The following is a 27,371-nucleotide window of genomic DNA, read 5'->3' on the forward strand; positions in this document are numbered from 1 at the left end:
CTCCTGGTTCAATTCTGTCATGTATTGTGTGATTTCTGTATAATTTCAAGTCAAATAACAAAAATTGCCTGGAAATTGCATAGTGTGAATCTAGTTTTAGTCTCTATCAAAATCATTTTAGTTTTTAAAATGAAAGATTTCTTTGGTCGTAGAAATCTCCATTTTTATTTTATTAAAACGGTTCTTTATTTTTTCTAAAGAGTAGAAAATGATAGAAAGGTGTCATCAAAACATCAGTTATCTGAATTCTTAAAAATGAGAGCAAACTTACAAATTTCATTAGAACAATTTAGGTCAGTTATTCTTATCTTGTTTCTGTTCTTTTGCTGGTAATGAGCATTAATATTAAATTTTTTTAATGTTTAAAATGTGCATTTCAATGATTATGATGCAGCATTAAAACAATTAGTTAATCTTTTTGCAGAATAGCACAGAAGTAGAGCTGCTGGACATGTTAGAAAAACAATAGAAAAACGCCACAGAATTTATTAAGTTTTGTTAAGTTTAATAAATTGATTTATTTAAAATTTTTCCTCCATAAAAATTTCTTGAAATTTGATTCCAAGCTCATAAGTGTGAACCTTAGTCAATGGCAACTTAAAATTGAGAAAATACAATATATAGTAATACAGGAAATCCTCGTTGGTTCGAAATTCAAGGGACGAAATATCAAGTTTCGAATTATCCGAGATTTACATATTTCTGTACAATATGCCAAATGCCATGTGACTGATGTAATTTATTAAGCAAACAGAATAGAATATAGCTATGAATACAGAACACTATTTTCATTAATTAATAATAATAATAATGTAAATAAACTGCAGGTAGACAGCATTTGTCTGGTGAGATCCTCGCATGTTGCAGGTTGCTAGATACTTTTATTAAAAATAAAGGAAAATTCCTCAAAATGTAGCCCAAATTATTTTTAAAGTGTCCCAAAAAGTAGTAAGTCTCCCAAATGTAGTAGCCTAGAATCCTACAAATATCTCAATTTGCTACTTACTTACAGCCCAATCTTTCAATCCCAAAAACCAGATGTATTTTATGAGAGAAAAAGGGGTTCTTGTGTAAGATGACACCCAAAAATGTGTTAATGTAAAAGCAAAGTCATATTGATCTTATTAGAGTTCTTGATCTGTTGTTCTCATATAGCATGGAAACACTTTGATCTAAATGAATGAGTTAACATACAGCTCAGACAGAATTTTTGCTTCGAATTTTGAAGTAGCCTTATTTCAAACTAACCAAATTCCTTAATATACAAAGCTCAATATCCCCAACTGGGACAAAAGTACAGTTATGAAGTAACAGGATTTCAAATTATCAGAGTTTGAATTAGTGAGGATTTACTCTATTACTTAAAATTTAATATAAAAATTGTACATTTTTATTGCAGAAAATACCAGTAATTGAAATTATTGACTTTTAAATTAAGCATTAATATTAAAATTTTTAAATTGACTATTATATTATTATTAACACGTTAAAAATTATTTTCCAGGAAATGAGGAACACGCATGAATTTATCATCAGAAAGTGGCCACATAAATCAAGATTAAGAATCACATTTATAATTTACAAACAAAAATAATCAGAAAATTTGTGAAAAAAATTTAATAAAACACATGAATACAAAATAATTTTCTTATTTCAACTCTCGTTTTTATTGATTCTGTCATAGCAATACCATATGAATTTGCTCAGTAGATGTAACATGTAGTTACTACAATTAATTTAATTAATGCTATTTAAACTAGAGTCTGTAGCAAATTCCCTAAAGATCTTTTGAATATAGATGTATAAACATAACTCTGAACAATTGAGTGTAGCAATTCTGTTACTACTACTATATTCTTCCATTCCAATTAATTTTATCATACTTATCCACAAATCCTTTTGTGCATGTCATCTGATTCATATAGACCAGTGTTTTTCAACCTTCTTGAATAAGCGACCCCTTTACAAGTTAAAAAAATCCTGGCAACCCCCAAGGCCATATTAAAATTATGTCAGTGATTTTAAAAACTATTTAATTTTCTTTCTGTTTAGACCTAAATATCGATCAAAAAACCAATTGTACTGTAAAATAAACAGGCACAGCCTTCTCACTGAGATTGCAGGTTTTTTTATTATAGTGTAGGACCTACAAACACCTGCCTTTTTCTTTTACCCGCAACCTGCCGTGTAAGGCTTTGCGACCGCCCTGGGGGTCGCGACCCACAGGTTGAAAAACACTGATATAGACCATGTACTGGTACTGTACATATGATATTGTGGCTTTCTTGGCCATTTGCTAATATATATTAATTTCAATGGTAAATTTGATTTATAGTGTAAGAAATCTTAAGTGTTTTTAAAGTCTAGAAAAGTAGTGTTATTTTCCATTGAACCTGACATATCAGAAAAAGCCTGGAACTAAATATCAAAAAAGTCACTTTTACTTCCCTGGCTGTTGTAGAATATAAGGAAAGTATGGTGATCAGTCAAATTTTGACCACCCCTTTTTTTGCATTTCCATCCCAAAAATGTAAAAAAATTCTTACAAAATTGCATTTGTTTGTTTTGCATTATATATTAGGACAGGATGAACAAAAATTCCGTAACTTGGCAGTGTTATTTCTAGCTTATATATAGGGAGATAGATGATATTAAATTTTGAAGATTAAAGATCAAGAGAGGGATCAGACAACGCAACAACAAATAAAATTTTCATTAACAAGTTTTTAAAAATCTCACTTCTACCCCCAAAATAAGGCTTTTTGCCTTTAATAACTAATATTACGAGATTTTTATTAAAAAAATTTATAACAGATGACATCGCGCACTATTTTTTAAACTTAAATATACTTTGTGCAACTAAATAAAATTAATGACGAGATTTGCCTTGCGTCCAAGTGAATACACTATATAGTTGGTTAGTAATCGTATATAGTTGCCAGTAATCGTTGTGCAGTATACACTATATACTGCACAACGATTACTGGCATGGTTTCATAAGTACTAAATTAAATATACTTTCTTGAAAAATAGAGAAATTTATCATAATTCAACAAAATTTGCACCTTTTATTATTATTTAAGTTTTATATCGTAGTATAATTGAAAATTATCGACTCTTTCCTTGCCTCCTGTTTGAGTGTGATTGGCAGGGACTCTTTGCATGACTTTACTAAGTTGAATGTTTTACTTTCACTGAAGTTTCTCAGGGATGAAATTTTCATCATGTATATCCAAATCTGTAAAAACAAATCAATAGTATTTTGCAAATTATGCTAGGTATGATATTCAATATACATTCCTCAAAAGTGAAATTGCAACACCATGAAGGAATGCATATAACCATATGCACATTGCAGGATTGGTAGAGGTGACAGAGATATGCAACAGATACCTGTTTATTCAGTAATGAATATGGCCCCCCACAAGCAGCTATACAGGCTCTATACAGGAAGACATACATGAGGCGATTAACGATTGCCTGAGGTATCCCTTGTCAATCTGTTCACTGCAGTATTCATGTCGTCTATGGCAGTGTTCTGCAACTTTTTCTACTTGCAGCACACCAATGAATTGACATGAACACGGCACATCAAAATGTTATTCCCCTCAAAAACGTATGATATGATACTATTAATAGAATTACGTAATGCCACTAACCTATTATTATTATATAAAACTTGAAATTAATAGAATATGTAAAAGTTCATGTCACACCTTGTGACGGCACAACAGTTGCAGAACACTGGTCTATGGTATGTGGTCCCTGTTGTACCTCATGTTAGACAAGGTCCCAAGGGTGTGTGATGGGATAGAGATAAGGCGAGGCTGCCGGCCAGGGAAGGATGTGAATTTTGTTCAGGCTGATGAGTTTGCCATGAGACTTGCAGTCAAGCATTGTCTTGCTGGAACATTGTGTTGGGTGTGCCCTGCATCAAATGGCCAAATCACAGTTTCCACAATTCATGCAATGTACCAGTCTGTTATCAGTGTACCAGAAATGTGCACTAGGGCTGTTCACTAATCAAACATGATGCCTTCCCAAACCATAATGTCCAGTGTGAGGCTTGAAGAAAAGAGTTGGCACATAGCTTTACCCGGAATACTGCCACACCCATTCCCTGCCATAATTCCTCCACAGACAGAAGCGGGGTTCATCTGTAAACAATATCAGATGCCGTTCAGTGATCCAGTTGTGATGATGACATCATACCAGCTTGCAGCCATGTTGAGCAGTTAATGGCATGGTTGCTGGTTACCATGCATTCAGCCCAACTTCATGCAACCTGTTGGAAATGATTTGGGTGGACACAAATGCACCTGTTGATGGTGATTTTATATCCCAAAATTGGGCACCATATAACCCGATGTGTATGCAAACGTAATCATTTGCATGTGGCTACATGCATTCCTTCGTGGTGTTGCAATTTTACTTTTTGAGGAGTGTGCGTACAATAATTTATATATACAATATATTGAACACTATGCCTAGCATAATTTATAAAATATTACTGATCTTTGTTTTTACAGACTTAGATGGCCCTAAAATAAAATCATGCAACATCTGAATTTTTATATTACATCATCTTTCTCATTAATTTTACTGTAACGTAGGAAATTTCTTCCTATTTATCTTAGAAAGATGTCAACTGCAAAATAAATTTTTAAGCCGATCACTATCAATTAACTTTACCATATATCATGTAAGTATTTTCACAGAATGATTTGAAAATATATTTTACAACACTTTAAGATATATATTGTTTTATGTACTGTATATACTGTTTATATTTTCCATAAATTTCAGTAGAAAGGTTTTTTGTTTTTATTTGTTTATTTTTGTTTATTATAATTAATTGAAAAGTAATTAGAATAATAGATTTTGTATAAGTATGGGACTGTCCATAAATTACCTAACACAGATATGGGTGGCTATGCAGGTAATCGTTACATGGGAGGAATGTATTGAAAAGTATCAAAGTAGTAGGCTATTAGGTAATTTAAGGACGATCCCTAGGATTTAATTTTCAAAAATTTGAGATCTTATATATAATGTTTCAGTTGTATTTTTGCATCTGACTTATTAAATAATTTTATTAAGACCGTAATGTGTGTGTGTGTGTGTATGTGTGATTTCCGAAATAAAAATTATAGAGAAATATTAAAATTTATTTTTGTTGAAAGATATTTACATTAAAAATTCATTAAGGTAAATTGTTTGTTTAGTTATGGCAATGCAACACTTGGGCGATCTGCCTAGGGGGATGACTTCCGGGAGGTCTTTTTAAGGGAAACTGGCCTCTATTTAGGCGTTAAAGACGTGAAGAAAACCCGGAAAACTCCACGTGGCCAGCCCGTCCGAGCGAGGCGCGAACCCACGACCGAACTCCCAGTGTTCAGGGTACGAAGACCGCTTGGCCACTGGTGTGCTCGGGGTACACACGACCGAACTCCCAGTGTTCAGGGTACAAAGACCACTTGGCCACTGGTGGGCTTTGTTAAGGTAAAAGTTTTAAAAGCCATACATAGTCAAACCTCGATATAGCAGCTCCTAATTTGTTTCATTATTGTAAATCACCAGAAAATACTTGTTCATCCCTGTGTGTACAGGTATATACTTATGACCTTTAATTAAATAAATAGAGAATAGTCACATTCGATTGGTCGGTGGTCGAATTTAAATTTAGCTGATATTCTTGAGAGCATTCCATTTAAAATACAGTATTAGAAACCAGAAAATTTCATTCTAGAAGTTTAAACCCGAGGAAGATCATGGAAGGTTTTTTGACCTATGATCTTTCTCGAAGTGAAGTGAAGTGAAATATACACCGTTCTAGGTTTGAAGGTGTTATATTTGTTTACATTCTCTAAATAACTGGACTATAATTTCATATTCTTGACTACAACACTACGAAAGGAAAAGTCGATATATTGGATCACGTTATTGGACCATATTGAACTAATCATTGGCCAATCATTAGTTTCTACTTGACACTAGTGCTAACAATGATTTCGTGCTATGGACGAAAATATTTTATATGGAAAAAGGATATATTTAGAAGATCTGGGCAAATCTTTGCTAATTCCATATGTCGAATCTAGAAAAAAGTAATTGCTTGTTCATTCCGCGGTAACAATTATAAAAAAAAAAAAATATTCAAGGTGAAGATACACACATTCCTAGTACCATCCTCAAAGCCGGTAAACTTGCAAAATGAAAATTTTGTTCACACAAACATGACAATTGTACTGCTGTGACTTGCGCAAATTGCAATAAATATTTAGGTAAACTTTATATTTCTTATATAGTTATTACATTCCTTAAAAAATATATTTTATTTGTGGTAAAATTAGAAAGAACAAATTAAAAATAACTTAAATAAATATATTTTTTTTCTTGAAACATTTCACTCTAATATTAAACTTCATATCGGTATTTTGCCATAGATCCTTTCTTGGTCCAAGTATCAACATGAGCCTGTAATTGTAGTATAATTAGTTATTTTGTCTTTTAGACGTATTTATATTATTCACAAAAATAGTTTTGCGGCACTACATTGAACAGAATATTGTTAGAATTGCAATGTGCATTGTAGTTATAGTGCCAATCAAATCAACTGGAAGAAATAACTGTAAATTAGTATTAAGAATAAAATACTAATAACGGGTGGCCAAATTTCGCTACGACGATAAGAACCATTTATCAGAAATACGTGTCCTTTATCGAAACGGTATTTTATATTATATATTCAGTAGAAACTCGATTATCCGAAATGGTTTTTATGAAATTTTAAATGCCATTGTGTTTTGAGTACATCAAACAAATTTCAGGATTATCCAAAGCTTTGTATATCGTAAAGACTTGATTCCACCAAGTCGGATACTCGACTTTCTACTGTAGTTATCGCTGTTCCATACTGGATATTACTGTTACTTTACAACCGGTTAGGTTCGTTTAATTAACCCGTTATAACCAATGAAATTCTGTTTTATATCGAACTTACCTCATATCCTATAATACTTCGACGATTGTACAACGTTTCTTTCAGCTTCCTTCTGAAAAAAAAAGTAATAAACTTATGACGATTGGATTCAAATAAAATGACGGTGATAATACTAATAATAAGAATTCATGATGAATTTTACATATTGTATTTAGAAAAATGAAAGAAATATATACAAAGCGTTATAAACGAAATGAAATCAATAACTAAATTAAAGAAGAGCTCTATTTCTTTTATTAACCCGATTAAATCACCCATGAAAAATACCTGATATTTCTGACCCTAAACCAAATGCGGATCCTTCATACACTGGCAAACTAATGGTAATGATTATAAGCGGTAAAGGCATAAAAAATTAGAGAATGAAAAAATAAAACGGTTTGCAGTATTAAAATTTTTCTGACGAGTAAAAGGCTCGCGTAATGATGTGTCGAAATCCCGCTCTTTACAGAGATCAAGAAATCCAAAATTTTTTAACATTAAATTGAGTCGCTACGCACGAATAAAATTTTCTCGTTGTTCAGAGAGGATCTATTGTTGACTCGTGCGATTATTGATTGCGAGTGCTTTTTCGAGTTTTGATTCATTTGCAGCAATTGTATAAGTAAATTTACACTACATCTTTCTAGATTTAGATACTTTTTAACTTTGATAAGCAAAATATCACAATTAGCGGCTGTGGTTTTCGATAGGAATTCATCGGTTTCATTCAGAGGAATGGGATCTTTTCATTATTAATTTTCCAATGAAATTGTTAAAACAAAATAAAAATTAATAAATAGCCTGTTTTAAATCTCTTATTCTCGCTATGCGAGTTCTGTTTTCACAACATTCGCTCATTTTCCTTTGTAGAATAGAGAATTGAAGTGGCACACTTCGGGCCATGCCGAGCCCCAGGATGGCGCCTGGTCTTGGTCTGGTGTGATACGGGTGCTTCCGAAAGATGCGGAGAAGTGGCATACACCCTACGTCAAACGGCTGGTGGTCGTAACTCCGGACGACAGCGCCTCGTCTCTCGTCCGTTATCTGCAGTGGCGATATCCCGAAGTTCCGGAAAGGACGGTGGAGACAGGACTTGACAGAAAAAAGTCCGAAGAAGTTGTGGAAGAATCCGTCGAGCGTAAAAGGCCTTGGTGGAAAAGTTTGTTTTGCTTCTTCTGACGAGGCCTTACGCAGATTTCGACTTTCCACCGAATGTGACACACCACCCGGAATTGACCTTTCACCCGGCTACGACTTAACTGGACTTGACTTTCTATCCCAATTTATGGATGGATACTTCGACATCATTTGAGATTCGTTCTTCCACTTCGGTTAAAGTGCATAGAACAACGACGGTGACAACGAAACGTTTAAGCAGTATTCTCGTGTTTAATTAAGAACTGTGTTTAAACGACTATAACTGGTCGATGCAACTTATAGTAGGCTTATACAGACTGTATTTCAACCGATGTTCTACTAGTAAAAAATTTCACTCCAAAATAACGGATATTGGTCACTAGAATGCGCTAGACGTTGAACATTTCCACGTTGAACTTTAAACTACACATTGCAGTCGATATATGTCCAAAGCAGAATTATAACTTAAGAATTATAATTACTTAAACAAGTACATTTGTACATGGAATTTTCATGACTACATATATTTTTACATTAGCGCTGAACGTCCGAAGTACACGTTTTCGCGATGATTTTCGCGATGAAAACGTCAGCCGCAACCTCTCTATTCCAATTCCAGTTTGACGAAAATATAGATTTTCACGACCAATAAACTATAATATCAAGAGCTGAAAGTAATAAAATTAAGTACAAATCGTCAAATATTAGTGTTATAAACAAGTAAAACGGCAAAGCCATTCTTGGGACCAGACTATGTCTCGGAGAGCGCGAATCTCGCACTCGCGCCTATTTGTAGACACAGTCTCAGCATTTCGTATTTTCTTTTGACCAGGTTCTCGGTCCCCTGACTACTTACAAGTCTGGTTTATTTTATGTGCGCATGATTTGCCCACCAAATACTCTGTGCCAAATTTCAACTCCTGACATGTACGGTACTCCTTCATACACAAGGTGTGCAGCCGTTGACAGTAGTGCAATTTTAGAGACCAGACATAGTCTCGTCAATAAATAAGTGATAAGTAATTTGTATAAAAATCATTTATAAATAAATTACAGATATTACTCATCATGAATGATATTCAGAATAAAAACTAAACTATGCCTATCTGTGAGTAAAATCTGAAAATTCATGTAAAAATGGAATTAAAATTTCATTATATAGGAAATTTTTGATATTTTATTAATTGATGTTCGATGTTATAGTCAAATAAAAGAGTGAAACGTGTAATCGGAATTTTAAGAAAGTTATTATAAAACACTTAAGATGACTTACCCAATTCTGATAATTTTTTCCTTGTTTTCGATATTGGAAGTCCATAATCCAATTCTATCCACTCTTGCTCTAATCTGTACAACTACTCCACATATTTCATCATTGTAATCATCGAACATTTCTCCAATCATACACAATAACTGGAAAACAATTTTTATATTAACATTTAGAATTTCTGGTTTTACTAAGATGAGTTTAATAAAATAAAAGATTTCAAAAAAACCTCTTTATAAAACAGAGAGAATTAAATGGATAAATATTTAAGCTTATACAAAATTCTAGGGTTTTGTATCTTAAAGCAATACAATTACGTTAAGGATTTAGGTTTTTTTTAACTCTCTCTCCGCCCTGTGGGCACTAAGAGGACATCTTTTTGCGAGCCCATTATGGATTCGGCCAGGCCCACAATAGGGAGGCCGAGTGGTGAGGAACGGGGCCCGACATATCCCGACGGACCACCCCCTTTCAGAACAGCAGGCTGAAGTCTAACTTCTTCTGATCTTCATCTGGCCACGATGATCCTCCTAATCTATTAACTATAGTAGTATTGTAGTAGTTAAGATATAAATTACTTACAGTTTCTAACCAATAATTATCTAAATCGGTGGTCCTCAAATGTTTCGCTACGTTAACGACCCATCTTCCTCCTGCTTGATTTTTTTCGTCTTCCCACATTGGCTTAATTCCTTCCTAAGATAATAATCGACATCAAACACTTGCATCGTCACTTACAAATATTTTTTTACCACTTTACTTACTTTAAAAACAGCATAATCGCATCCCGTTGATAATTTACTGGGTCGTTCGATATGATTATAAAGACTGAAAAAAATATATCATTTAATGTTATTTATTTTAAACAAAATTTATATTATTATAGGGTGTCTATATTTATGAAACTGTAAAAAACTAACTTATGATTAAAATAAGCAAATATTCATATATTTTTTATGCTAATTTTATAACTTGTTTACCATTTTAGTTGTTATTAGAGGTTTAATATGTCTACGTCTGCTCGTAAATATTAGCACATTTTGCAAAGCACTTTATGGCGAACACTTTAAAAATATAAATCATACAAATCTTTATACAGTTTTTAAGTGAAATACACTAAGAAATATTCTGGAAAGATTTGTAATAAAAACATTTTTTATATTTTAGAATTGAAAAAAGTTTAGGGTCAGTTGTTAGAAAAGACGTACATGAAACCATGTAAAACTGTAATATTCTCCTTTTTAAAATAATACGTGAATTGTGTTGCTTTTTATGGTTTTTAATTCATTAATTTAAATAGTAGTGAACAAAAATCTATCTGTAACCGAGAACAATACATTTTTAAAAGCAAACGTTTAGCCATTCAGATTATTCATTTAACAATGCTTTCATGTGTTTTATCTCCACTATTCATCCATTTGTAAGAAACTTCGATGTGCTTTTCGAAAGTAGTACCTAGAATATTGTAACTTATAATGCAAATCCACTACGGTGTTACAACTACATAGAATTGGCCATATGTTAATCAATATAAATTCGTTTAATACTGGAAGATATAGAGTTACTTTTTTATATACGATGGTTAAGATCAAAGTATACGTAGTTTTTACATTTTACGTACATTTTTGACCAAAGTATACGTAGAACTCCGTGAAACTAATGCGACGATACCTCGTTACATCATTTAATATATATAATAATTAATTAAATACGTTATAAAAATTACAATGTATTAATTTTGTAAAAAGACAATGCATTTCCCTAATGGAGAAAGAAATCTAAAAAATTAAGATTTTCAATAAACGATCTGGGTGAAATACAGTCGACCCCCCCTATAACACTGTTGATTATTCCGTTTTATATAAATTTCATGTTGTACGAGTCACTTAGATTTTACAAATACGTGAGCCGTTCACATCCCAGCACACGAATTTGTAAAATCTAAGTGACTCGTACAACATGGAATTCATATTAAACGAAATATTCAACAGTGTTATAGGGGGTCGACTGTATGTAACTGTACGGCAGAGTATTAACACTTTAAATTTACTGATATGTAAATTATACTAATTTTAGAATAACCAATACTCTATTTTATTAGAATCAACAAACAATTTACATAAGATAAAAGCAAATTTCTTCCCAAGCATTTTAAGAAATATTGCAAGTTTAGAAAATTAAAATCACGAAGTAAATATCAATACTTGTTCTACGACTTCTTACAGAATTCTAAGCAGAGAAGAATATCAAAAGACAGGTCAACTCCACTCATGTTAATTAATAATTAATTATGTTCGTTTAGGTGTAAAGAAGGCACGAAGACATCAAAGTTTTACTTTTATTTGTATGTTTTTCAATCATTCAATTTTAAGTCTTCAATGTTATTTTTTTAAAATAAAAAAATATATAATTTATTTCAATCAAAAAATGATATTTCATTTCATTCATTGTTTCTTGAGTTTAGTAAATTACTCTTGAAATTAATGCACGATTAATTATCCAATATATTACTGTCATTTCTTTTAATTTGTTTAAATTGACGTATTGTCAAAAGAACAAAATACTTACGCCCAAAAGTCTTCCACGGTATCGAACGAAGCGATTTTTATCAGATTTTCTTCCCAAAGTTTAAATTTATCGTTTTTATAATACCAAAAACACCATTTATATTCCAAGGGATGTTTGATCACCAGTTCAGATCTCTCTTCTCCCTGTAAAAGTATATCCAACAGAATCAATTCGAACGAAATTTGATTATAGAAAAATAAATAAATCTCATTTAGTTAGACTACAAAATGTAACGTTAAATTCTATCATTGCGAATATGTTAAAATTCAAAATTCTGATGGCTTACACCAGTTAAGAAACTCGATTTTATGGTGTTACAACTCATTAAAAGTATTTATTCTTAGTAAATTAACACCATTAAACTGAGTTTCTCAACAGGCCAAAATATGTTAAATTTATTAAACATTCTGATAAGTTAAACGTATAATATACATATATATTTGATGTAGCCTATATTTTTTTTATATTATATTGCTATAAATTTAAAGTTTAGAACAAATAATTGAAATTATTAGTTTATTTTAAACTTTAATTGCTTGTTCTAAAATTCAAAACTTGATTTTCTTAATGAAAAATGACAATAAAATAATTAAATTTCTAATTTAATAAGAATAAAGCACGTTGTCTATAGGCGTTAAAGTTGTTTATTTTCATATTATTTAATTAAAAACGAGTGCTTTCGACATTCTGAAAGCACTCGTTTTTAAGAAGGAAAACTGTAATTAAATTTTAATATTTTAAAAATGAAATGGAAGAGAAAACAGACCTGTGATTTTTCAATAGACATTTTAATAAATCAATCTTTCAGTTACTCCCTTTTTATTTTCAAATAAGAAATGAAATTCTTTCGATGTTGTTCGAATTGGACAAATTCTAATTGAATAATTCCGTACGTTTTCAAATTTAAATGTGAAACGTCATTCGAATGATTGCATAAACGATAATAAAATTCGAAATTTTCGCATCGGTAAATAAGGAAATAAACTCGTTTATTATTCAGTTTATATAATATAATTTACTTATACACTATTATTTTATCGGTAATTTTTAATTTGAATTTCTATTCTCAACCACGTCTGCCAACGCATTTTGTGGCAGCGCTAGTGAAATTGTAAACAATATAGCTACGAATCGAGGACAACACGTGTGGATATAACTACAAAAAATTCTTACACATTATAATATTTACTCTTATCTTTTAGTACAGTCTTCGAAAGTATTATCCATAATTTCTTAAACAAGCAAATTTTAACTTGAACAAAACACACAACTTATTTGAATAGCGTCGACAGTTAAACAATCCCTCATGTATCTAATGACAATCTTACCAGTTAACACTTGACATGCATCACTTCTTTTCTGGACACTGGACTTTCTCACAAGAAACAATCCATCAGTGGCGTGTGCCGTCATTGGAAGCGGTGGATGCGCCGCTTCCCTTGTGTTTTCTAAAAAATAAATACATATTACTTTTAATTATATGAAAATAATCGCGCAATATTTTATTATAACCGCATTATGTATCTTATTACAAATTTCTATACTACATGTGAAAAAAAAAAACAGAAGTTTCTCCGGTTCAATGAGAGTGACCGAAAAGTTGTAAATTTTGGAAATTTCCCTGGACACCTGGTCCTAAAACGAATTAGAAAACAATTGGCTATTAAGTTTAACATATTTAGATTTTTTTACAGCTATGGTGAGAAACGTTTAAAATTTACAACAGCCCTGTCGCGTCCTTTGAGATATACAGTCGATCCCCCTATAACACGGGTTCCTATAGTTCGGATTCCTATATCACGGCGAAAAAATTGCGACAGTATTCGTACAAACATGCTAAAAAAAACTCGTATAATTCGGTAAAACGTCATTGCCGACTCGTGTCGCGACAGGATTGGTCGAATCTAGACCAATAGCGAATATTGCACAAACCGTTGAGTTTAAACGAGCAGCGGACCTACTAAAAACCATTTATTATTTAACGTCCATAAAAATTATATTTATATTTATATTAATGATGTCTGCAAAGTTCAGCGAATTTTTCTCAAAAAAAAGAAATAATAATTTATCAGAAAGCACGCGAGCGCTATTCGATGCACCGCTCCACGACGAAAACAAGCTTAAGCAATGGCGTAGTCGAACGGTGCACACTCGGTAAGTAATCCTACGATTTTTTGTTTATAGCATAGTTTATATGGATTATTCCCAAAAAATTATAAGTATTTTGGAAATGTCGAGTCGAATTAGTCTAGAATCGATTAATTTTATGGAAAAAAAACCTTTCAAACAGCTATAGTCCGTAAACTGCATACTGTGATTGGCTGGATTCGTAGAAAATGGATTCATAAAAACCGGAATGTATCTACCGTGTTATAGGGGGGATCGACTGAACTGTACTAGTGATGCGACAAAAGAGGCATTTGACATTAACCGGTATCGGCACCCTCGGGATTTGGCAGCCCGCGTGCATGCACGCACCGCACACCTAGCAGGACCATCTCTGATTCCACTCGTAGGGAGCTATTTGACTAAATGGTTAAGATTTTAAAGAGTAAAGAATATTTTATGTTTTATGTTTAAGTATGCACATGTACTGTACACGCATGCTCACACACACAGAGAGAGAGAGAGTGGGAAGAGATCTTTTATTTTGCTTGGAAATTTTGTAATACATTAGTAATATTAATTACAGAATAGAGAATTGGTATGTGTCGAAAGTCTTCAACTCATGTCTTACGCATTTACGTTAGAGGATTGTTGGTTTCATGTACAGTATAAAAGCATTTTACAGTATTAGGCCTATCTTTTTTTTAATAAATGGATTTTAAAATGGTTCTTACAAAATACCGTACATATTTATACATAAAGCATCTATTTCCTAACATTTTTACACATTAAGCCACTTCTAGATGTATTAATGGTATTTCAAGTTTATCTAAATTTTTTTCCTACAGTTTGTTTTTGTTAAGTAATGGCAACGCGATCTGCCTAGGGGACGCTTTCCGGGAGGTCTTTTAAGGGAAACTGGCCCCTATTTAGGCGTCACAGACGTGGAGAAAACCCGGAAAACTCTACTTGACCAGCCCGTCCGAGGAGGCGCGAACCCATACGACCGAACTCCCAGTGTTCAGGGTACGAAGACCGCTTGGTCACTGGTGGGCCTTCTACAGTTCCATTTCTATATGGAAATTATCACCATATGACATGAAAATTTTTAATGTAATTTGGAACTTCATTACTTATCCATAAAGGCATATTATTTGAATATATTTTAAATTTCAGACCATGAACATTTCTAAAATATTTATAAGCTAACCTCTCAAGATTTTTACATTTTTGGACTCAAAGCACCTTGAAACATCGAGAACAGCAAAAAATTTGTGATTTTTTTCTGTATGTATGTATGGATGGATATGTGGGGGGGACATTTTTGTTCACCCAATTTGAAGCTTGATAACTCCTGTGTCTTTTGTCGACAGTTTCTGAAATTCTGCAGGGAGGTATGTGTATTAGGGAACTTGATCCTATTAAATTTTGCCGGTTAAATGTCAAAAGGATGGGGAGATAGAAGGGGTCCATGTGTCGTATCTCAAGTGGGGTCGGACGTAACGATTTTACTTATTAGTATTTACAATTTTTTATAAACTCATCTCTACCCTCAAAATTAAAATGTTTATCATTTTATAATAATTAATAGTATAAAAAAATGGTTTTTAAAAAAAATATCATAACAGATGGCGCCACACCAATTAAAATTTTGGTACCGGAAAAGTTACGCAACTCGTTCCTAGATTTTTTTTATTAGAAGACGTTTTCAACTACCATAATTTTAAGGATTAAAAAAAAAGAGTCATCGTAGAAAGTTGCGAGTATAAATACAATTAGCGATTAGTTTATGAATTCGTTAATACGCTACTATCCAAAACAGAAATTATTTACAATTAATTCATTTACAACATGATTCTATATTAAGTAATTAGCTATTTCTGCTTAAAAGTTACGTCATAACATAATTCTGTAAATTATATTTTGAATCTTTGCAAGTATTCCTACATTCTTTGTGAAATACTTACTTGAACTTATTTAATGCTTAAAATGCTGATTTAACACATATATATTTAAAAACCCACACAAACTGGAAATCTGGATGGGATCCATTCCAAATTAGTCCAGATTTTTAATGTTTCACTACAATTGAAGTGGCCAGCATGGATAAAAGATAGGGAACAATGCCACTTTTATTACTTATGTATAGGGAATTCGATCCCGGTCCTTATTTCTAATCCCGGGATTTCGGGATTATACTTAGTCAATCCCGGGATCATTTCGGTATTGAGGGTTAATAAAAAATAAGAAAATCTTACAGAAATCAACAAATCAAAATTTAGACAAAAATCAACGTATTTTACGGTATACACCTAGCTAATTTAGTCACTCTAACTAATCAGACTTAGAGTTAGGCTAAGCAGACTTAAAATCACTCCGTCTTCATGTTAAACATCACTGAGATCTCTTTAAACTCACATAAATTGAAAAAACCTTTATGTAACAAACTATGCAAATAAACGTTGAAAATTAACAAAAATCTCTCTTAACATCGACTAAATAGACTACTTTCATATAACAACCTAGTAAGTAGGTAGTAAAGTAAGTTTCTTAGCAAANTGTATATAATGATCAGTTTGTTCTGATTATGAATTGTTGCTTGTTTTTTAGATGTAATAAATTAGTATCCTGTATGTATTAATAGCTTATCAACTACTTGAATAAATCAAGTATCGTCTATTTATATCAAAATCGACGTGGTTGAAATTAGCATAACTTCATCTTCAAATAACCTTGAATATTGATTGCCAACGTGAGGAGTGAATGTTGTTACTTTTCTTGTATTCTAAGCACGTAAAAACAATAATATAAATAAAAATAAACTCAGATCGGTCATATCTTAACACACTGAAGACAGGATTTAAAAAATGAATCAGAAACCATGCCCAAATTTTGGCTTATATTCATGTTTTTAAAGAGTATTCTGGTACTGGTACATTACAAGTACTGGTATTGCATCCTAGAGATTTTGTTTTGCTATTTAATGCACTTCCTATTTAGAAAATTAAATTACTTTTTAACCATAAAGCTGTCCTATTATATCGCGAATATAACAGAGAAATTTTCCAATGCAAAATACTATATCATTTATACGGTTAATCTATTAAAGACGTAGCCTATTTTATTCAGAAAAATGAAATAGAACAAATGTGGTAATCATAATATTGTAATTAAAAAAATTTAATTAATAATAATAATATCTCAGAAATAAGAACGATAGAAACATATCGATTTTATCTCCAGGTAACCTATATTTGAGATTACATACAATAGAAAATTAAGGAGCCATTTTTATTCATATACAAATACAGATAATGTTACACAGTTCAGAAATCTGAGTTCTCTATTATAATAAGATTTTTTCATAAGTTTAAATGGAAGATTAAAAAATGAATTCTAGAGTTTAGCAGTTTAACATTAAATCGATATATGAAATCAATATTTAAGCTCAATTTAAAAAAAGACTGTAATTTAAAATGTTTAGCAAGTTGATGATCAGAATAATATGAGAGTTTCCAATAATACTTAAGGAAGTACAGTACTCTCCAAGACTTATTAATTTTTATATTAATTGTAATTATAGCCAGAATATCAACATTTTATCATCATTATTCATGAGAATTTACATAAGTTTTAGACCTAAGATTCTTCCTATCATTTTTAAATACTGTACATCAATCTTTTAGAAATCCCATATCAAACACTACATGTACAGTATATATAATATTTGATATAGCCTACATATATATATAAATATAGACAGTAGTGTGTGTGTAACGTTCATTGAATCTAATAAACTAACGTACAGATCTTTACAATTTATACATTTCTACGAAGCATATGATTTATTATTCCGACCTTGACCCTTACTTTTTATTAATTCGTTCTAAAAAAAAGTGATAAAGTTCACTTCTCTTGCTCTCCGTTAGAAGCAACACCGTTAACTTCAATTATCTTATATTTTTTCACAATAATATAATCTTAGAAACTTTACAATTTATTCTTAATGCATGTATAATAGAAAGTGTGTTCTTCAACGTACATTTTTTGTTTTAAATCAAACAACAAAAATTATTGAGCATTTTTATATTAAATATTAAAAGTCTGTTGTTTTACGTATGTGCACGGGCATAACTATTCAAAAATGTAAAAAAAAAACATGAATGGAGATGTGCAGTAATCGTTACAATGGGAATTGTTTACAAGGGGATGGGATGTTTATAAAAATGTTACATAATGCTTGGGTCTGAACCTTGGTAACAGAATGATTCATTTTGTTTCTAAAGTGTTGAGTAAGCGAACCGTAATGTTTATGTCTTTGACATCATACATGTAATTAATAAAATGTCACATTCGATACCCTGTGCTATGTATTATTCCTTAGTACAATTAAGGGGATCGAGCGAGGATATACATTACGTAATTTTGGGGGTGAATATGTGCGACAGCGTTACGGTGTGTTATGAGGAATGAGATGATAATTGAAAAGTATAAAAGTAGCGTTACGTAATTTATGGACATTCCTTTAATTACTTACAATAAAATGAAGCTAAATGCTTCAATTAAAATGATCATCATTATTTAAATTCTACGAACGGCAACTAATAACCACATGAATATTTGAAAAGGAATCCATGATTCGTTTTCAAATATCCTTCATATGCGTCACTCGACTCTACTACAAAGATAAGACAAGTGGGACAATTAAAGACGTAGTTTTAAGGACTCTAAACACAAAATTTTCAATGATAAAATAGATATCATAATCTGAAATTTATATTTTCATTTTACTGGTGTTATTGACAATTTTGCGGTATGAAAACAAAAAATAAGTTTAGAAAATGGAATAAAATTTAAGCTAAGTAAAAATAGCGTAAACACTATTTATTTTTGGACGTACGATAATAAGTATTAATGCACATAAAACAGTTACAGCAATAGTTATGTAATATTGACATTATTACATAACCATTGCTGTAGAGTAGTTAAAATAAAAACTGCAAAACTTAAACCCAAAAGATTTGTTTATATGTTAGAAAAATATCGAGTAAAATAATTTATAAAATAGTTTTTTTTTTTAATTTTATAAAGATACTTTAATTTAAAAAAATAATAATAATAAGTTTCTTTGAACGTTCATAGTTCAAAGAAACTTATTATTATTATTATTTTTTAATTTGATTTGTTTGACTTTGACTTTTTATGATGAAAAGTCAAAGTCAAAACTAAAACAACAAAAATAAAAATTTCACATAAAAATTGATTAAAAGGAACAGTCTTAAGCTATAAAGAAAGAATGAATACTCTACAATGAGATATTAATGACGTTTATAATCTTCTAATTTTAACAGAGTAACATGTGGAATCATTTCATCTAATCTTTATTTAATTAACATTTAAGCTTTTTAATAGCAGAATTTTAGGATTTGTCAACTCTTTCATAGAAAATTTTACAAAATAAACAAATTAAAAATAGAAACAAAAAAAGATAAAATACAGATTCAACTAACAAGTAAGAAGATAACATTTGAAGCGTAAAGCTGTTTTAACTTCCTTAACTGTAAAAAGAAAACAATAAGGAAATTTATACAGATTGATTTTAATTTTATAATCTTAAAAATATTCAAATATTTTAAACATCTATTTTAATCAAATTAGAGTTTATAATATTGTTTTAAAGTGTATATAAACTTCACACACAGTTGTAAAGGCTACTTTCGTCTAAAGGAAATTGGGACAAGATAACGAACTAGTCATTTTCATAAAAAATGGTGCCGTCAATCACCTAAGGTCGATCACGTTGTTAAGGTATGATTAGTCATAGTATTTTCATAGAAATGTCCAGAATGAGTAAACAGGAAGATGATTTTTAACCAAGTTTTTGTGTTTCGTAAATGAGTTTTTAATTTGTGTATACTGAACAAAAAAAAAAATATATTAAGATAAAAAAAAATAAAATAAAATCTTACTAACAACTACACGTTGTTGTAATGTAAATTTTTTTCCTATTAATCACAATAATCAAATCAATAGATAAACTGATTTTTAAACTAAATTAATAATTATAGAACAATAAAATAAGTTTTATATGAGAGCATGAAAACATTTATACCCAAAAAATAATAAATTATACACTTCGGTTGTGTTACGTGACACATACAATAAAAGAAATTTTATATTAATAGAAAATAAAATAAATTTTGAAGTTATTCAACTATATACAGTATATATATATATATATGTTCGAATTTCAGTAATAATTTATTGTTATATTGTTTTAAAATATTTTAAATATATAACAACATATGAAAATTATTATATTAAATTTCTAATAATAAATATATAATTTTTTAAAATAATTTTTGAATTATTCGTCATTGTTTTAAAAATAATCATTAATGACACATGGATCGTTCCAGTTAGTAATTTTAAAACAAATTAGGAGTATTTTTTAGCAAAAATTACGAAGGAAACATTGCAATCATTTCGTAAATTTTCTATTGAAATTTATGTTTTCAATAGTTTTAATCGTTACTTTTATATAAAATATTGCATTAAATAAAGCTCTTTGAAAAGGACGTTTGTAATTGTTTTTAATCTATACAAATCAAGATAAACTCTGGTTATTTAAAACGAAACTAAAACTTAATAATCTATAATTACTAAATAGAACTTATCGATAAAGTTCTATTTTATGTTTTTAAATTTAATCACAATTAATAATTATTTTTACGATCTAGAGACATTTTTAGAATTTATAATATCCTTGTTTTACAGGAAACATCGAATTATTACAAGGACTCAGAGGAAATCAAAGTGAATCATTTATCAATGAGTCAAAGCAAGTGTTATTTTTATTGTAAACAGTTTTACCTTTTCACAATGCGTATAATATAGTATAACACATACTCTCTCTCACACATACACACACACATATTCAAATTATCAATTTTTCATGGAAAATTAATTCGAGTTGTTTTCCTATTTTTTTAATTAATTTTTATAATATAAATACTATGCTATTTTAATTGAACTGTTAGTGTTAATAAAACGCCACAAGAGACAGGAAGTTCTCAATTTATACTGCCTAGCAAACAATAGAATTTAATTGATGATTTTAATTATCAAATGAGACATTTTAAAGAATTAACTGCAGGAAAAAAAAGAAGTCAAGATTCTTTTTTTTAAGAATCCAATGTGTAGTTCTACAACTTGAACTTCGTTAAGATTGATTTATTGAAGCAATAAAATTGTCTATCTGTACAATTAAACAATATCCAAAGGTCATTTCACAGCTAGCACCATATAAATGTTCTCTCGTAGCACTCGTTTCTATGGCCCATCTGCAAATTTTTTGATGTAATTGATGTTGTTAATATTTCATGAGAATAATTTAGAAAGAGAAATATAATCTCCGTAGATTTGTAAATGTATATTATTATTCTAACAACTAAAATGTAATATTTATAATTTATTAGTCATTATTTTAATGTTAACGTGTCTAAAATTTTATTAATTATAGGTGACAGCTGTTTTTAATTAAGGACATAAAATTTTAATGATGTCAAGGCTTTAAAAAAAAAAAATCTTTCTTACAGTAAAAACAGTTGAAAACACGATAAAAAATTTTCACGTCTGAGAGAAACAAATGAAATAATTGAATAAGATATGGCAAATTTTAAACTAATCAACATAAACTAAATTTTAATATGATAATGATGCTCCTAATGCGCTTTTTAAATTAACCATCTCAAAAATGTAGTAAGTTTATTACCATATTAATTTGTTTCTTTTATAACGTCTATAGAAATTGTTATTATATAAAACGTACAAAGTTTATTAAATACAAATCTTTATATTTGAACTGTGACTTAAGATAACAGAGAAAAAAAAATAAAAAAAAATACTATTTATCTAACAGTAATTAAATATAAAATCCCTTTAATAAAAGGAAATTTATTACCTAAATGTATTTTCCCATTTTATTTAATTATACTGTATCATTAATTAATTATGATATAATATGTTTTAATTCAATTTTTTTATAGAACTAAAAATACTTTATAGTTATCAAGATTACTCAAATAATTTCTTTTTAAGCTTACAGAAAGCTCAAAATTGTGTTTTAGATATTCTAAAACAACTAAAATATTTTGTTTTTGTTCAAATAATAATACTTTTTATAATCATTTTTATTTTAAATTTAAAAACTTTTCCCTCTAATAACAATATTAGAATACAGATTTTGAATCTATTCTTGATATTTATCAAATTAACCCACTATCTAAAACATCAACAAAATTACCCTAAACANAACCTCATATAATAAAAACAGAAAAAAATTCAGGATGTTTAACTACACAATTTCAAATATTTGTCATTTCAATAAATCTTGTTCCTTCTAATTATTATATTTTCATTTCCTTTCTAAAAAAACAATTTGATCAATTGAAACTCTTAAATACAGTTTTGCAAAATCATACTTATGTTATTTAAAATAATCAGTTTCATATAATTAAAATAAAATCAAAATTTTATATGTTAATTTCAAAACAATTTATAAGTTGATCAAATATTATCATTTCTTCTAAATATAAAATTTATATTTCCCTCCAAATTAATTCTCATTTAAAATAATAATTACAATTCTTTTTTTATCACTTGTACCAAAACATTGAACAATTTCTATCTATGCTTTAGAGCAGTATTTCCAAACTGGGTCCACAGATCACTTATACAGACAGTCTGCAAAATGTTCAGAAAGTATCTAGTAATATGCATTTATACCCTAAAACTACATTACTAGAATAAAAACTAAAATAGAGTTGAGTTTTTTCAAACATAAAACTAAATCTTCTTAACCCCACCATAAAAAAACCTTAAAACACAGTGATACTTTTTACTCTTCTAACACTTAGTCATTTTTTATTGACCTTCTTCAGAAGAAAAATATATATCAAATAACAGTATTCGTTTCATCACTGCATTTTAAGGTTTTTTCATGGTTTTCTTTGAATATTGCATTTATTATAAATGCAGTATTCAAAGAACTACGAAATTTTCTTATTTGAAAATATAGTTTATATACATACACACAAACTTATGCATGGGTATACATACATACATACATATATATATATTTATTGGAGTCTGAAAAATTTTTGAATTTTTGAAGCAGTCCATAGATCTCAATAGACTGGGAGCTGCAGTTTTAGAAAATTTCAACTCGCATTCATACATCATCAAACAAAGAAAGGACTAAAATTCACATAGAAATGATGTAAGAAGAATAACCTTTGTATTATTCTTGCTCAGATCATTAAAAAAAAATATTTCTTACAGTATTCATTTGTATGTTTAAAACAACAGTTTTTTTGTACATATTTTAATGTTAACGTGTCTAAAATTTTATTAATTATAGGTGACAGCTGTTTTTAATTAAGGACATAAAATTTTAATGATGTCAAGGCTTTAAAAAAAAAAAATCTTTCTTACAGTAAAAACAGTTGAAAACACGATAAAAAATTTTCACGTCTGAGAGAAACAAATGAAATAATTGAATAAGATATGGCAAATTTTAAACTAATCAACATAAACTAAATTTTAATATGATAATGATGCTCCTAATGCGCTTTTTAAATTAACCATCTCAAAAATGTAGTAAGTTTATTACCATATTAATTTGTTTCTTTTATAACGTCTATAGAAATTGTTATTATATAAAACGTACAAAGTTTATTAAATACAAATCTTTATATTTGAACTGTGACTTAAGATAACAGAGAAAAAAAAATAAAAAAAAATACTATTTATCTAACAGTAATTAAATATAAAATCCCTTTAATAAAAGGAAATTTATTACCTAAATGTATTTTCCCATTTTATTTAATTATACTGTATCATTAATTAATTATGATATAATATGTTTTAATTCAATTTTTTTATAGAACTAAAAATACTTTATAGTTATCAAGATTACTCAAATAATTTCTTTTTAAGCTTACAGAAAGCTCAAAATTGTGTTTTAGATATTCTAAAACAACTAAAATATTTTGTTTTTGTTCAAATAATAATACTTTTTATAATCATTTTTATTTTAAATTTAAAAACTTTTCCCTCTAATAACAATATTAGAATACAGATTTTGAATCTATTCTTGATATTTATCAAATTAACCCACTATCTAAAACATCAACAAAATTACCCTAAACAATGAAATCAGCCTATTATTGCATAATGAAGGTTCATACAATATTTGAAAGATAACATTGTTTAAAATTCGAGTGTGTTTATTTATTACAGAATATAACTAATTACTTAAATTAGATATTCTGATAGAAATTCATTAAAGAAAAATCCAATAAGTTTAACTTTCAATACATAAAACTTTATTTTTAAGATGTTCATATTGTGGAAAAGATTGTAAACTTGTTTTAAATGTAATTCTATATTTGTGTAATTATAAAAATGTATATTTGATTACAATAAAGGAGTTATATACAATAAATTCATTCATAAAAATATTGAAAAATGTTAAAACATCATCCTAATACAGTCGACCCCCCTATAACACTGTTGATTTTTCCATTTTATATGAATTCCATGTTGTACGAGTCACTTAGATTTTACGAATACGTGTGCCGAGCTGTGAATGGCTCACGTATTTGTAAAATCTAAACGACTCGTACAACATGGAATTCATATAAAATGGAAAAATTAATAGACTTAATAAAGAGACAGATAATTCAATAAAATTGAAGTTTGTGATTGTTTTGTGAATTGAAAAATCACAAAATCACAAAGAATCACACAAAAAAAAACTTACTTCTGAACTTGATATGAAGAACAAATCTATAAAATTTTAATAATATATATATATTAAGGTTACCGTAAGTCTGTATTTAGTACGGACAGTCCGTACTTTAAAGGCTGTGTCTGTACCGTACTTAGAAAAAAAAAAAACAAAATGTTTGTATTTTCCGACTGATTGCGCAGTTAATAGTTAAATTGTAACCGCAGATTTAAATCTGACAAAAGGAGTTAAATTTTCGATAATTATTATTGTATTTGTTGGCTAGGTGGCAACATTGTATAAACAAATGTGATGGCTCTGATGCTTAGAGAACATGCACACATTCGTTATAATGATTTTTTTTAATTAGATAGTAATTGTTGTCTAATGAGTAAGTGGTAAAATAGTTTCTTATATTTAAAACTAGCTGCAAGGACCCGCTTCACTGGGTTTTTATTTGTATGTAATATAGGTTTTTTTATATATATAAAAGACTGTTTTTCTGAGTAATCTAGAATCTAGCTGCAAGGACCCGCTTCGCTGGGCAAAAAGTAACGATAGTGAAGATTAAGATAATTACATTATAGCTAATCTNTTTTAAGATGTTCATATTGTGGAAAAGATTGTAAACTTGTTTTAAATGTAATTCTATATTTGTGTAATTATAAAAATGTATATTTGATTACAATAAAGGAGTTATATACAATAAATTCATTCATAAAAATATTGAAAAATGTTAAAACATCATCCTAATACAGTCGACCCCCCTATAACACTGTTGATTTTTCCATTTTATATGAATTCCATGTTGTACGAGTCACTTAGATTTTACGAATACGTGTGCCGAGCTGTGAATGGCTCACGTATTTGTAAAATCTAAACGACTCGTACAACATGGAATTCATATAAAATGGAAAAATTAATAGACTTAATAAAGAGACAGATAATTCAATAAAATTGAAGTTTGTGATTGTTTTGTGAATTGAAAAATCACAAAATCACAAAGAATCACACAAAAAAAAACTTACTTCTGAACTTGATATGAAGAACAAATCTATAAAATTTTAATAATATATATATATTAAATTCATTTATTTTATTAAAATTATATTTGTTTTATAGAAAATTTATTGAATAAAATGGTTTTTTTTAAGTATGCTTAATCATAAAAAATAGCAATTATTACTTGTATAAAATGGCCGTTACCATCCATCGTCATCGTCGTTCTCATCATTATTTTCCATCTTTTCATAGGTGGAAGAGTAAGGAGCAAGGTTATTGATGATGACGATGATGTTATTTCCTTAAAAAAAAAAAACAAAAATTAAATATGAATAGGCGTAAATAAACTTTATCACTTCCGGTTCTTAAATTTCTATCCCGATTCATTTATGAAGCAAGAAGTATAGTAATAATAAAAAAAAAACCGATAATACTTATATATAAATGTTAAAAAATAATAAAAAAAACGAATACATTAAATAATAAATACTCATTTCTGAATATTTTTTTGTTTGTTTTTTTTTTAAACTTAAATGCCGCGTCGACATATTAAAAGCATTTCGTTTCGATAGTAAAAAAAAATAAATAAATAAAAATACAATTTCCATATAAAACAAATATATATTATTACACCATTTTAATTTTGTAAAAATAAATTGTGTTTATTCTTTTCTAAAATAAATTTTATAAAATATTCTTGAGAACCAAACGATGTTCAGTATGTACTGTACGCTGCCATCTTGGATCGCTCTGGATACATCATCATCATAATCATCATCATCTATCGCTCTGATAACGAGGTTAAGTTCGTTTTCAAGATGGCCGCTATTAGTTTGATAGGAGTTTTATACAAATTTAAATTTTAAATAAACTCATTTTTTTTTATTTTTTTCACAATTTTCGTCGCATCCAGTAAATAAGAAATGAATTTACTAACATAATGAATCAAATAATGAAACATTATCTATTTTATATAAGGAGAAATGGGATCTAGAATTCGGTAAGTTTGTTTATTTGATTGTGTTTAGAACTTGTTTGGTTTTTACGATCATTTTTTAAAGTTAATTGTAATTACGACTGCATTAAATTCTCTTTAGACTAATTATAATCAGGAGAAATGTCTTGAATTAAGATGACATTTATTAATTAATTGAATGTTTGATGATGATTTTCTTATGATGATAAAGTGATAACAGATGACAAGTTTTTGTGTTTATTGATGTTTTATTATTTCAAAATGTGTTGTAATTTTATAAATATATTATAATAATTTTTAAAATTTATTGCTTTACATTTTGAATAGGGAATATAATAAAAGGAAAAATTCAATTAATAATAATAATATCTCAGAAATAAGAACGATAGAAACATATCGATTTTATCTCCAGGTAACCTATATTTGAGATTACATACAATAGAAAATTAAGGAGCCATTTTTATTCATATACAAATACAGATAATGTTACACAGTTCAGAAATCTGAGTTCTCTATTATAATAAGATTTTTTCATAAG

At 29.0% G+C, this 27,371-nt stretch overlaps 1 protein-coding gene across 1 annotated transcript; it reads right to left on the reverse strand.

Moving 5' to 3' along the window:
• Window positions 1–6,272: 6,272 nt before the first annotated feature.
• Window positions 6,273–12,876, reverse strand: LOC111618862 (eukaryotic translation initiation factor 4E-like). The gene is made up of 7 exons (XM_023360473.1): window positions 12,724–12,876; window positions 11,958–12,100; window positions 10,154–10,217; window positions 9,972–10,085; window positions 9,396–9,535; window positions 7,004–7,055; window positions 6,273–6,477 (listed from the first exon to the last, which is right to left on the reverse strand). The coding sequence occupies exons 1-7, from the start codon at window positions 12,742–12,744 to the stop codon at window positions 6,418–6,420; spliced, it is 594 nt and encodes a 197-aa protein (XP_023216241.1). The 5' UTR covers window positions 12,745–12,876; the 3' UTR covers window positions 6,273–6,417.
• Window positions 12,877–27,371: the final 14,495 nt, after the last annotated feature.

Source organism: Centruroides sculpturatus, unplaced genomic scaffold (assembly GCF_000671375.1).
Source record: "Centruroides sculpturatus isolate CEXI.00-Female unplaced genomic scaffold, Cexi_2.0 scaffold67, whole genome shotgun sequence".
NCBI lineage: Eukaryota > Metazoa > Arthropoda > Arachnida > Scorpiones > Buthidae > Centruroides > Centruroides sculpturatus.

Coding starts and splice junctions, on each gene's coding strand:
- LOC111618862 (XM_023360473.1), bottom strand. CDS start 12,744: ATGTCTATTGAAAAATCACAG. Junction 12,101..12,723: donor TGTCTATTGAAAAATCACAG/GTCTGTTTTCTC, acceptor ATACTTTTACAG/GGAGAAGAGAGATCTGAACT. Junction 9,536..9,971: donor ATAATTATTGGTTAGAAACT/GTAAGTAATTTA, acceptor ATTGTTTTCCAG/TTATTGTGTATGATTGGAGA.